The sequence below is a fragment of the Bombina bombina genome, chromosome 5, assembly GCF_027579735.1.
Source record: "Bombina bombina isolate aBomBom1 chromosome 5, aBomBom1.pri, whole genome shotgun sequence".
In the NCBI taxonomy this organism is placed as follows: domain Eukaryota; kingdom Metazoa; phylum Chordata; class Amphibia; order Anura; family Bombinatoridae; genus Bombina; species Bombina bombina.
The window spans coordinates 438,781,272-438,795,455 of record NC_069503.1 but is presented as its reverse complement, the minus strand read 5'-3'; the positions used below and the strand labels follow the sequence as shown (position 1 = coordinate 438,795,455).

At 35.9% G+C, this 14,184-nt stretch overlaps 1 protein-coding gene across 1 annotated transcript in view; it reads right to left on the bottom strand.

Moving 5' to 3' along the window:
• Window positions 1-14,184, bottom strand: part of CPNE4 (copine 4) — a 943,422-nt gene that overhangs the window by 66,292 nt on the left and 862,946 nt on the right. The window contains exons 12-13 of the mRNA XM_053714296.1: window positions 8,586-8,640; window positions 4,752-4,803 (exon numbers count right to left, since the gene is read on the bottom strand). Of these exons, the coding sequence (XP_053570271.1) occupies window positions 4,752-4,803; window positions 8,586-8,640 (107 nt within the window). The remainder of the gene's footprint in view (window positions 1-4,751; window positions 4,804-8,585; window positions 8,641-14,184) is intronic.

Sequence of the window (14,184 nt, the reverse complement as noted above, 5' to 3'; positions counted from 1 at the left end):
AATGTGAGCTCAATCCTATTGGCTGATTGGATCAGCCAATAGGATGAAAGCTCAATCCTATTGGTTGATTGCAACAGCCAATAGGATTTTTTCACCTTTAATTCCTATTGGCTGATAGAATTCTATTAGCCAATCGGAATGTAAGGGACGCCATCTTGGATGACGTCACTTAAAAGGAAACTTCATGCTGCCTGGATGATGATGGCTGTCCGGTCTTCGAAAACTGTAAGTTGATCGTTGGGGGTTAGTGTTAGTTTTTTTTTTTAAGGCTTTATTGGGTGGGTTTTATTTTTAGATTAGGGTTTGGTCAATGTAAAAGATCTAAATGCCCTTTTAAGGGCAATGCCCATACAAATGCCCTTTTCAGGGCAATGGTTAGCTTAGGTTTATTTAGTTTTTATTTGGGGGGTTTGGTTGGGTGGGTGGTGGGTTTTACTGTTGGGCTGGTTGTTTGTATTTTTTTAACAGGTAAAAGAGCTGATTTATTTGGGGCAATGCCCCACAAAAGGCCCTTTTAAGGGCCATTGGCAGTTTAGAGGCTAGGTTTTTATTTTTATTTTGGGTGGACTTTTTTTATTTTGATAGGGCTATTAGATTAGGAGTAATTTGTTTTTATTTTTGATCATTTTGTTTTTTATTTTGTGTAATTTAGTGTTTATTTTTTTGTAATTTAGATGATTGTATTTTATTAATTTAATTTATTTTATTTTATTGTAATCTTAGTTGTTAGTGTAAGGCAGGTTAGATTTTATTTTACAGGTAACTTTCTATTTATTTTAGCTAGGTAATTAGTAAACAGTTAATAACTATTTTCTAACTAGTCTACCTAGTTAAAATAAATACAAACTTACCTGTGAAATAAAAAAAAAACCTAAGATAGATACAATATAACTATTAGTTTTTTACAGGTAAGTATTTAGTTTTAAATAGGAATTATTTAGGTAATAATTGTAAGTTTAATTTAGATTTAGAGTTAGGGGGGGTTAGGTTTAGGGTTAGACTTAGGGTTACGTTAGGGTTAGGTTTAGGGGTTAATATATTTATGTAGTGATGTGGGAGGCCAGAGGTTTAGGGGTTAATAGTTTATTTTAGTATATTTCGTTGTGGGGGGCTTGCGGTTTAGTGGTTAATAGGTTTATTATAGCGGTAGTGTTGGCGGACGGCAGATTAGGGGTTAATAATATTTTAAAAGTGTTAGCGATTTAGGGGTTAATAATTTTTTTATAGTGGGGACGATGTCGGGGAGCGGCGGAATTGGGGTTAATACATTTTTTAAGTGGTGGCGATGTCCGGAGCAGCAGATTAGGGGGTTAATATTTTTATTTTTGTATTTGCGATGTGGGAGGGCCTCGGTTTAGGGGTTAATAGGTAGTTTATGGGTGTTAGTGTACTTTGTAACACTATAGTTATGAGTTTTATGCTACAGCTTTGTAACGTAGAACTCATAACTACTGACTTTAGATGGCGGTACGAATCTTGTCAGTATAGGGTGTACCGCTCACTTTTTGGCCTCACAGCAAAACTTGTAATACCGGTGCTATGAAAGTCCCATTGAAAAAGGGCTTTTTTAAAAGTGCGGTACTGACGTTGTGTGACTGCCAAAAGGTGTGCGGTACAGCTATACCTACAAGACTTGTAATAGCGGCATTAGGGAAAAAGCATTGTTATGAAGCATAACAATGTTTTTTCACTCATAACGCCAAACTCGTAATCTAGCTGAATGTTACCTGGCATATCATACCTTTGTTTATAGTGCTGCGGAATCTGTTGGCATTCTACAATTAACTGATAATAATAATAACAGAGTGAGTCTATAAATGGCCAGCAATGTGTGGTTCTGATCTGCAATATCTGATTCTTTTTAAGCATGACTAGTTTTAAATAGTGAATTTGTTCGCAGGTTTTCAGTTTTTAGAAAATAACAGCCGTTTATAAATATTACAATAATTTTATAACTAATATAAATAATATATCAGATATTATTTTTCACTATGAAGTCTAAATATATTATTGTAGTCATCAGCATTATGATGGTAATAAAAATTATATCTGAATCTTGTTTTTATTAAATCAGTAAGTAGTTTTGTGAGTTTGCGCTAAAGTTTTTCAGCCAGTTGATTGAACTAATTTTTGCCATATGTAGGTGTGACGCCTAAATGTTACTTATTTTGTAGTGTATAGAACCAGATTCTTCAAGGGTCAAGCAAATATTTTCTTAAAGGGACATGAAATCCAAAATGTTTTTTTCATGATTCAGATAAAAAATATAATTTTAAACAACATTCCAATTTACTTCTAGTATCTAATTTGCTTTATTCTTTAGATATCCTTTTTGAAGAAATAGCAATGCACATGGCTGAGACAATCACACAAGGCATCTATGTGCAGCCACCAACCAGCAGCTACAGAGCATATTTAGATATTCTTTCCAACAAAGGATATCAAGAGAATGAAGCTAATTAGTATATAGAAGTTAATTGGAAAGTTGTTTAAAATTGCATGTTCTATCTAAATCATGAAAGAAAAAAATTTGGGTTTAATGTCCCTTTAAGCAAGTGAAGCAAATTTGCAAATACTTTGTATTCCTTAAATAGACATAATAGGGAAAAAATAAATGTCTCTATTTTATAGAACATGATCTTTATTTATTTGCACTCCTGCAACACCATTCTACTTCAGATGAGGATATAACCTGTGAGTGAAACATACAACACCATTCTACTTCAGATGAGGATATAACCTGTGAGTGAAACATACAACACCATTCTACTTCAGATGAGGATATAACCTGTGAGTGAAACATACAACACCATTCTACTTCAGATGAGGATATAACCTGTAAGTGAAACATACAACACCATTCTACTTCAGATGAGGATATAACCTGTGAGTGAAACATACAACACCATTCTACTTCAGATGAGGATATAACCTGTGAGTGAAACATACATATATAAGCCTGCTTTTCATTTGCTCACCAGCTGTATCCTCATCTGAAGTGGGACAGAAGCACACATGTATCTATATATTAAGCATCTATGCCTTTAGCACCTTTACAGGTATTAAAAACATAGTAAAAGAAAGGAATAGTTTTAGAAATAAAAAGCTCTACCGAAAAAGAGCTTTTTATTTTTTTCAATAGAATGTTACTTTAAATTATAATGATTGCACATTTGACCATAAACCTTAGCCAGTTATAGGTTAGAAGTAAGGGTTTAGTGCCTACAGCTATGCAGATATATGTTTGTATCATGGCACCCATGCTAATGGAACTATGCAGTAGTGTCACAATACTATCACATATTGCTCTGTGCCCATGTATTCAGTCAGCCCATACTCTGGGTGTGATTACCATTACTGCTTACTTTTGTGTTGACTCCATGCTGCTTCTAGACCTTCCTTTATGTCATGACTGTACCACAATGTATGGACCAGCTTCCTCTAGCCCTCAGATCACAACACTGCTCGTTCCTATTTGCTATGTGTATAAGCCTATTTGCTCTGGGTTTGATTACCATTGCTGCTTATTTTTGTGTTGACTCCATGCTGCCTCTAGACCTTCCTTTATGTCATGAATGTACCACAATGTATGGACCAGCTTCCTCAACCCCTTAGATCACAACACTGCTCGTTCCTGTTTGCTATGTGTATTACCCTATTTCCTATGCCCTGACCTTTAGTAAATGTCTGTCCCTGTCTTACTGTTAGAATTACAGTGTACCCTGCTTGATTACCAAATTATTCATATTGTGTACTACTGCTACATGTTTAATACTATTATTTCTCTAAGGATAACTAAAGCATAATGTAATCCTTATGGCACATAACATTGCTTTATTTATTGTGTAAAAAAGCACCTGCAGACTAGATGCGTAGGAGGAACAACACTATCCACCAATAGAGATACAGTATGTTAGTTGTCCATATCAGCCAGTTACCAGTTGTGTATTAAGATAACATTCCCATTAGTGTACAGATCAATTTATTTGGTTCATTTTGGAAAGCTTTATTCTGTGCATCAAGAAGGGCCTCACATTTCCTCTTTGCTCAAGGCCTCACTAACTTTAAGCTGCCTCTGAGCATGTACAATAAGTGCAACTGTGATCATGTTCACAATAAGTCAGCCAATCCTAGTAGCCGGCATTCCTTAAAGTTCAGCGGTATACTGTCTTCCAGCCGTATACTTCATTCTCATGGTATTCGTTGTTGGAAAGCATACCTAGGTCAGTATTATCCATGATTCTGAAGCACTACATGGCAGCAAATACTGCCACCACCTAGAGCTCTTGCAAATGTATAACATTGTTAAAAACTGCTGCCATATAGGGCTCAATTTTGTGCCCCTGTCCGCCTGTGGATAATAAATTGAGCCCATAGTTTTCCTGATATGTGCACACTCCTGAGCTTACCTACCTGCTTTTCAAGATAAACCTAGCTAAAGTAAAAAAGAAAAATGTTGGGTTTCATATCCTTTTAAAACTTGGACTGATTTGGTTCCAGGATAAAGAAGGAATAACCATATTTATATGTTGGTTATGGAGTTGTTACTCCCCCCCCAAAGTGATTTACAAATGCTAATTACAAATGCAAAACTATGCATCCATTACTGTACAGTCATAATACTGCTTGAACTATGAAAGTTTTAGGAGGTGCCACTATGAGCTCTAATTGATGATTCATAAACTAAAAAATAAATAGTAAACAGAAAAGGATGTAACTCTGGAAATGAGAATTAGGCAGCATTACATTACCTGCACATTCTGGGTTGTCTTCATCAAAATTTACAGCAAAATCGTGTGAAACCTTAAGCAAATCAGAAAAAAAAATCATGTTAACAATAATACATGTTGCACATATAATGAATGTAATGCAACCAATGTCAAGCATAAGAACATAAAAATCATAAACATAAGAAAGGCCTCTTTATATTTTGCCAATACTGTTTACATACGTGTTTTGTAGTAGCACAGTAAGCTTTTTTCAAACTTTGAATGACTCCAAAATCATATCACATTTAATTGTTATTAGCCTACAAAATAAATCCCTATTATACAAGACTAAACAATGTATTGTTTTGAATGTCAAAGAATGATTTGTCACTTTTCTATTGGTTTATTGGGATTTGCCCAAATTTTGCATCTATGAAAAGTGATAAAAACAATTATGAACTTTTTATTATCAGCTTAGAAATACCTAATTTCAGAATGAAATACATAGCGGCTTTTGTTTTCTTTTAACTCCCGTTTCATTGTTACTTATACAGCGTCAGGATTCCATAAGCTGTGTTTGTGACAAAATGCAAACTGCTCGGTGGGGAAACCACTGGTGAAGTCCTTTTCACTGCCCTATCTGAGACTGAACTAGGAGACTCCAGGATCAGACTCCAGGATCAGAGTCAATGATTAAGTATATGATTAATCTGCCCGATTCCAGGTCATCTTCTCTGATGAGTCCAATTTTTAGCTCTGTCCAACACCTGGTTATCTAATGGTTAGACGGAGAGCTGGCAAAATTTTGGGAGGATCGGTGATGATCTGGGGGTGCTTCAGCAAGGCTGGAATTGGACAGATTTATTTTTGTGAAGGAAGCATGAATCAAGCCACGTACAAAGTTATCCTGGAAAAAGCTTCCATCTGCTCTGACAATGTTCCCCAACTCTGAGGATTGTTTTTTCCAGCAGGACTATGCTCCATGCCACACAGCCAGGTCAATCAAAGTGTGGATGGAGAACCACCAGATCAAGACCCTGTCATGGCCAGCTCAATCTTCAGATCTGAACCCCATTGAAAACCTATGGAATGTGATCAAGAGGAAGATGGATGGTAACAAGCCATCAAATAAAGCCAAGCTGTTGAATTTTTGCGCTAGGAGTGGCATAAAGTAAAAAAACTGAAATATGAAAGACTGGTGGAGAATATGCCAAGACACATGAAAGTTGTGATTGAAAATCAAAGTTATTCTACCAAATATTGATTTCTGAACTCTTGCTAAGTTAAAACATTAATGGAAAAAATGGCTTCAGACAAAAGTCAGAATTTAGTTTGACCTACCAGGCTTTCAGCGCTTCCCAGAATTCTTCTTTAGATTTAGGTTGTCTTTTATTTATTTCTCTGTCCATGTGAGCCCATGCTGCCTCTATAATATTCAGGTCTGCATTCTATGGATGTCAGTCCATGACTGTCAGTGTTTTATCAGCTGTTTTTCTCTCCAAATATGCTTTCACTGTATTAGCAGTGTGCTTGGGATTGTTTTCATGCTTAAAAATAAAACCATTCCCAATCAGGCGCTTTCCAGAAGGAATAACATGATGAATTAAAACCTGTCTGTACTTTTCAGCATTCATGATCCTATCAATTTAGACAAGATTGCCAAGATCACTGGCAGAAATGCAGTCCAAACTAGGGCAGACCCTCCACCATGTTTCACTTAAGGTCGCAAGCACTCATTCTTCCATCTCTCTCCAACTCTTCTTCTCATATATTGTCAACGAATGGACCCAACAATTTCAAACTTTGATTCGTCACTCCATAATGCTCTTTTTCACTGTGAGCTTTATCATATCTTTTCAACCTGTTCCCCTTCCGAAAAAGTGGTTTCTTGGCTGCTACCCTTGTACAAAGATAACTCCTGATCCAGCTTCTTCGAACTGTAGAAGGGTCAACTTGGCATCCTGATGAAGCTGCCAGATGCTGAGCCAAGTCCTTGCTGGACTTCCTCTGGCCTCTCAAAGAAGAAACTCTGAGAAACTTCTCATCAGATTTTTAACTTTTTCTTTGCTTTCCAGTGCTTTTTTTGGTCATTGACCTCTCCTGATTCTTATTTCTTTATAACAGCTTGAATACCACATCTTGTGTATCCAGTTTGTTTGCCGATTTCACTTTGAGAGTGGCCTTGCTGATGAAAAAGTATGATTTTATGTCTGTCAAATTCTGTGATATTATGCATTTTGAATGGAATGATGTGATTGAAAGTTGGTGTTATTAGCAAGCTTCCAATGAATTAAACTCATACCACATGTGTATGTAATGCTCAAGCATGTCTTGCAAAAAACTGGTGTAATAGACCTTTTTGACATGAAATAGTAGGACAAATGAAGATGTTAGCAATGACATTAATTAGGGTTCTATTCCATTTAGGTATTCAAGAGCCAGGCTCCTGCTATTGCTCAAGAGTAAGGGGAGGTCACACTAAATACTTGCCACTTTAGCCTATAAAAGCTGTTTTTCAGTTTTTTTTTCTGTTTAATACTGCATACAGATATCCTGTATGTTCTGGTTGTATTCTAGTAAAGAGACTGATTATAAATGGTCATTATGCTATTGTGAAAAGACTTTTGCACAGTACTGTATATAATAACATTAAACATAAGAAAATATTTTTTTTCATATAAAAGTCTAACTAAGAGTAGTATACATTTAAAATGGAATCTAGCTGAAAATACATGTTATTGTTAGTGTATGACCAATACCAGTTCTATAAAATGTCTCTAATTTTGAGGGATTGTCACTGGTTGGGAAATCTACCTGCTTTTCTGCCCACAGCTTTTCCTGGAAAGGGCAATTATGCTTGTTTCTAGAGACTGCCCTGGCTCTGCCAATGAAACACCCAATTACATTGGCCCCACCCAAAACAAAGCAATTAGAGCACCCCTCGTAATCTAGCCCTATGTGTTTCAGAGCCACGCCCCTTCCTTGGATGTGGTTATAAATCATTTTTGTCTTAACAGTAACCATACCTGCTATCTGTTGAAAACCCTATCAGTATGTGCATCACAAATACATCAAACAGCAGGTCTATTTTACAATCAGTTGCATTAAATAAAAGGAAACAAAAAGTAAAAAAACACATTTAGGTTATTGTTTGGCCAGACAGCTGGGTTTCTGTGCAAGTAAAACAATTTTTTTGTAATTAAATATTATTTTATGGTTTTAAATAAGAAAACAAAAAAACTTTATCACCCAATGAGTTTTTGTACAAAATGCACTTTACCCTTTACTTCAATTTTTAAACTAACAGAACTCATTGGGTGATAACCAGAACTCTCATAGCTCTCTTGTTGGGAAGTGACACACCCCAAAGTTATAAATACGGCGACTTTGTTGTGTTCATACGTTAGGGTTAATGTACATACATTGTGCGTGCAGGTCAAGCTTTATGTGTTAAAAAAACCTCATGAGTGACAGCAGTGCTGTAACAAGATTTTAACAGAGGAAAACAATGCATCATACTTTAATTACAGTTGTGTTTTGGGCACGGCTAATAACCACAAAGGTGCTGGTTGTTTGTAAGAAGTTGCCCTTTATATTGTTGCTGACAGTGTTGCTCAATATGTTTATAGGGGGAACTATGCCCTTAATTGGTCAAATCATGCAGTTGACAATTTTGGTTTTGTGGCTTCTTTGTTTTTACTTCTGTATATGAATGCAATTATATTGTTGTTAGTAGTGTGTTTAGTTCATTGGAGGCTATTTAAATTAATATTCTTTAATAGAGCTCTTTGTCCCAGTTTTGTGAAAGAAAATTATGGCAACCCTATTCAACTTTGAAGGAGAACAGTAAAGACAGAGTATAAGAAAACAGTTTACCTTGAAGTCTGGAGGTATCCTTGCACCAAAGCCAAAAGCTGGAAACATTTTGTCACTAAGAAAAAAAACAAGATAATATAAATCTCTTACTAATAATCTTAGACAAAGAAAGTAATAAGCTTGTAAGTAGGGTTGCCAGCTGTGCTTCATAAAAATACCGGACAACCTATAGGTGATTGGATATACTGTAGTTGGGTTCACACAATGTCTCCACAAAAGCTCAACCTTAGGCCCCACCCTTGATCCCACTACATATATTTTTCACAACTAAGCAGTCATTGTATCCCCTTGGTTGCCAGTAACACATGTACAGAGCAGTGATGTGACCCCCTTGGCTGCTAGAGTTACACACCCAGCAATGATTCAGTACATGGCAGAAAAAAAGTGCTTCTATTTAGTGCACTTGCTAATGTATAACATTGTTGCAAAACTGCTACCATATAGTGCTGCAGACACGTGCACACTCCTGAACTTATCTTCCTGCTTTTCAACAAAGGATAACTTGAAAAAGAAGAATATTTGATAATAGAAATACGTTGGAACGTTGTTTAAAATTGTCTGCTCTATCTATATCATGAAAGAAAAATATTGAGTTTTATGTCCCTTATTTTTAATAAATAATATACAAAATTTAAAGTATTTGTCTTTTAATTTGTTTGAGAAAAAAAAACAACTGATATATTATATATTTGTATTATATATTTTATATTTCAAATGAAACATTTTTTTCTCTACATAGGTCTTAAATGAAATTCCAATTTATTCATGCATTCAGATAAAACATTTACTTCAGGGGATGTGAACTTATAAATTACCATATACTGTATGTCTCAGGAGAAGAATAAAGTATTACTGCTTCCTACCACTCTATTTTAAGGTAGAGAAAGAATCTGTGTTACCTACCTCACATCAGGAATTACAATGATACTATTGTCTATTGGAGTCCTGTCTTTCTAGAAGAAATGTTTACTTTCATATCCTACTTTGCATTCAAGTAGCTGAAATGTGTTTTAAAAGAAACAGTCTAGTGTAAAAAATAAAATGCTGAGTTTCGTTAGGATTACTTAATTTATAAACAAATCTCTTAAGTTTATTATATCCAAGTTTACATCCAGATTGCAGGTGAAATTTTAGAAAGGGATGAAATCAGTGTTTGAAGGTAGTCTTGTAAAGAGGCATCTCTTAATACTTCACTGTGGAAAGTGATGCTTCTTTGACACTGGCAGAATGATAAAAACAGCATCACCATCTGCATTGATGGTCTAATATAAATGACCCCTTTACACAGTATTGAATGCAATGCCATTTACATGCGTCAACTGAAAATCAACCTCTTTTGTAACCCAAAAATCGTAAAATTAGTACATGAATAATAAACCTATATGAGCTGGGGGATTGTGGGAATATTGTACATGTGTATATAGTTTGTTATATATGTATTATACTTTAAGATTCTCTTTTATGGCCTAGATTACAAGTGAGCAACAGTGATGTCGTGAACCTAAAATTTTGCGTTTGCGAACGGCGGACGCGAACTTCCACAACTGTTCGCGATCGGACGAACCGGGCGAACCACATAGACTTCAATAGGCAGGCGAATTTTAAAACCCACAGGGACTCTTTCTGGCCACAATAGTGATGGAAAAGTTTTTTCAAGGGTACTAACACCTGGACTGTGGCGTGCCGGAGGGGGATCCATGGCAAAATTCCCATGGAAAATTACATAGTTTATGCAGAGTCTGGTTTTAATCCATAAAGGGCATAAATCACCTAACATTCCTAAATTGTTTGGAATAACGTGCTTTAAAACATCAGGTATGTACACTACTGTTACACCAGATATGAGTTGCACTGGGGTGATACTGTGCCCTGGCAGGCAGGAACTGAAACGCACACGTGTGAAGGAAACTGACGGCTATTATTTAACACAGTCAAAAAAGTGTTTTTTTTTTAAAATCTACACTACTGTTACACCAGATATGAGTTGCACTTGGGTGATACTGTGCCCTGGCAGGCAGGCACTTAAACGCACACGTGTGAAGGAAACTGACTGCTATTATTTAACACAGTCAAAAAAAGTGTTGTTGTTTTTTAAATCTACACTACTGTTACACCAGATATGAGTTGCACTGGGGTGACACTGTGCCCTGGCAGGCAGGCACTTAAACGCACCCGTGTGAAGGAAACTGACTGCTATTATTTAACACAGTCAAAAAAGTGTTGTTGTTTTTTAAATCTACACTACTGTTACACCAGATATGAGTTGCACTGGGGTGACACTGTGCCCTGGCAGGCAGGCACTTAAACGCACACATGTGAAGGAAACTGACTGCTATTATTTAACACAGTCAAAAAAGGGTTGTTTTTTTTTTTAAATCTACACTACTGTTACACCAGATATGAGTGGTGACACTGGGCAAGTGGGCACAGTATACGCTGTGAGCCTGACACACACGCTGGCAGGCAGGCAGGCAACTGCAATTAGATTACACAGGAATCAGATGAGTCCTTCAGGACTGTAGTGGACACTGAATACACTAGCCTAGCTATAGATTTCCCTACTAAATCAGCAGCAGCTACACTGTCCCTCCTCTCACTAACAATGCAGCTTCCGATTGAATCTAAAATGGATGCTGTCCAGGAGGTAGGAGGGTCTGGGAGGGAGGGTCTGCTGCTGATTGGCTGGAATGTGCCTGCTGACTGTGAGGTACAGGGTCAAAGTATTACTCAATGATGACGAATAGGGGGCGGATCGAACATCGCATATGTTCGCCCGCCGAGGCGAACGTGAATATGCTATGTTCGCCGGGAACTATTCGCCGGCAAACAATTTGCGACATCACTAGTAGGGAGCAATCAATATTGATGCCGGTGCTCAGAATAGTGCACAATCTGTTATTACAAGTCAACAGTCAAACAGAATTACCAGAGGATATTTAGTGCTCATATTACAATTCGTGAATTATGTGTTGTGAGCAAGTGCAACACATATTGCTAAATAAATTGTGCAACAGGAGACCTGACGTAAAGTTTTAGGGCAACAAGAAAAATACATTATATATATATATATATATATATATATATATCTCAAACAAACCAACAGTGTCTCAGGCTTTTTAAAAAAAGGATACATTTAATCTGAAGAAGGGGAGAATACATCTCCGAAACGTTAATTAAATGTATTCTTTTTGAAAAAGCCTGAGACTTCACTGTTGGTTTGTTCGATATAATATTGGAGTGCAAGTACAGGTGGCTGACCCTGGAGGGCGGATTCTGACACTGAATTTATATATATATATATATATATATATATATATATATATATATATATATATATATATATATATATATACTGTATATATATATATATATATATATATATATATTTATGTAATCACATCATAAGAAACTTCATTCTTTCCACAATAGTAAATACATGCTTGAAGCAAATCTTTATGGTGAATGGCTAGAAAAGGATAGTCTCATTATGCATAAAGGGTTTGTGTAAGAGAGAGAGAGTCATTGCCCATTGAATAATCCTATTTTGTATGTAAATAATTTTCAGTGGATCACTGGCTCTTTTTGTTTTCGTATAACTGTTTTTGTTAATTAATGTGTTAAAAATTTTTTATTTTTTTTTTGTTATATATTTCATTAGAATTGCCCTGTCTCGATATTCAGAAATTGAGGGATGCATCATTTTGTGTTAGACTCCTACTACCATTGTACTTAGTTTATATATAAATCTGGTTATCTGAAGATGGGACAACTCCCGAAACATTACAAATAAAGGGCTAGATTGCAAATGGAGCGTTAATTTAATATGCGTAGATTACAAGTGGCTGGTTATTACTACCGCTGGCTCGCGGTAGCAATTTCGCTTATAAAATTAACCAGAGATCAGATCTCTGCTTAATTTTATAAATGTCCACCAAATGCCACCAAAATCAAGTGTAATGTACTTTATTAAAAAATAAAGATAGTAGCATCTTTAGTTTTAATGAAATATCTGCAATAAGCAGTTATAAGGGGTTTAAAGTTGGCGGGTGTGGGGTGCTAGAAAAAAAACGTCACTGAAAAGTGGCTTTACATTGCGGTCTATGCGAACTGTGTGTTCCCAGTAAATATATATGTATATGCTTATATAGACATATTAACACATAAATATATATGTATATAGTCATATACATATATAAATAAAATAAATAAATAAAAAATAATAAAAATGCTCCTTGAGTGGTAACTAGCTATAGAACAAGCTATTATGCTGTTGTTCGTTCACAAGTTAAGCACTTCTCTGTTTTTATTTATTTATATATATATTTACAATTTGCTGCCACGGGCTGAGAACACGACTCACATTAGAGCCTATGGAAGCGTTTTTGTGTGCCCTGGTATTGCTCAGTGGAGTGCAAATATCACTTGCGCTAAAGCGATATTGCTCTCCACTTCTAATTTAGCACAAAGTTTTTTCATGTTATTTAATTCCTGGTGAGTGAGTGCCTTCCTACTCTTCTTTTTATAAAATGTTTTAAACTGCAACCCCTGTAACAAAAAGGATGTCTGCTGTATTCATGTTAGTGCTTAACCATCAGTTAGACTGTGCATGTGTGTGTGTGTGATATGTTTCTTTTTCTCTGCTGATTTCAGTGTACTGTAAAGCACGTTGTTTCTTCTACTGTAGAACTCCTACTAAATTATCTATAAATGTAAATGTATCAACAAATACATTTTTAAAACAAATGGGTGAAAAAAAATCAGAAGTTGCTAACACTTTAGACTAGTCAAATAATTGAATGCTTTGTTCTAAGGCCCCTATTTAAAGGGACAGTATACACTCATTTTCATATAACTGCATGTAATAGACACTACTATAAAGAATAAGATGCACAGATACTGATATAAAAATACAGTATAAAACTGTTTAAAAACTTACTTAGAAGCTGTCAGTTTGGCTCTGTTTAAAATGTAGCTGGAAAGCCCACTGCAAGTGGCAAATAAGACACTCCCCCCTCCCCCTTCTTTTGCATATGAAAAGACCCTTTACACAAACAGGAGCAAGTTGGAGAAGGTAGCTGACGGTATTCACATAAAACTTTGGGGCTTGGTTAGGAGTCTGAAAATCAGAGCAATGTTCTTTAAAAATAAGCAAAACTATACATTTATTTTAAAAAAAAACCTTTATGGGCTATATAAATAGATCATCTACAAAACATTTATGCAAAGAAAAAATGAGTGTATAATGTCCCTTTAAGAAGCTGCAGGCAAATGAGGTGCTATTGTGCAATCCCACCCAAACCTATCCTGCAAGCAATCATGACAGAGCAGCGGCTGTTAATCACCCCAGTCAGATAAGACCACTGCTTCTTAACTTGTGGTTGCAGGTTTGAATGAGTGAACCTGCACATCAAGATTTCCATAAATGGATCACCAATTGCTAACCGCCATGTAGAGAGTTGAATACATAGTAAAGCTCTGCACACCCTTGCTATACAAATAAGTATACAGCTGCTGAGCAAAACAGACAGGCATATATGCTTATGCTCCAATCACTGACCTTATCCTCATCTGAAGCAGAATATGGGGGTTCCACGAGTGC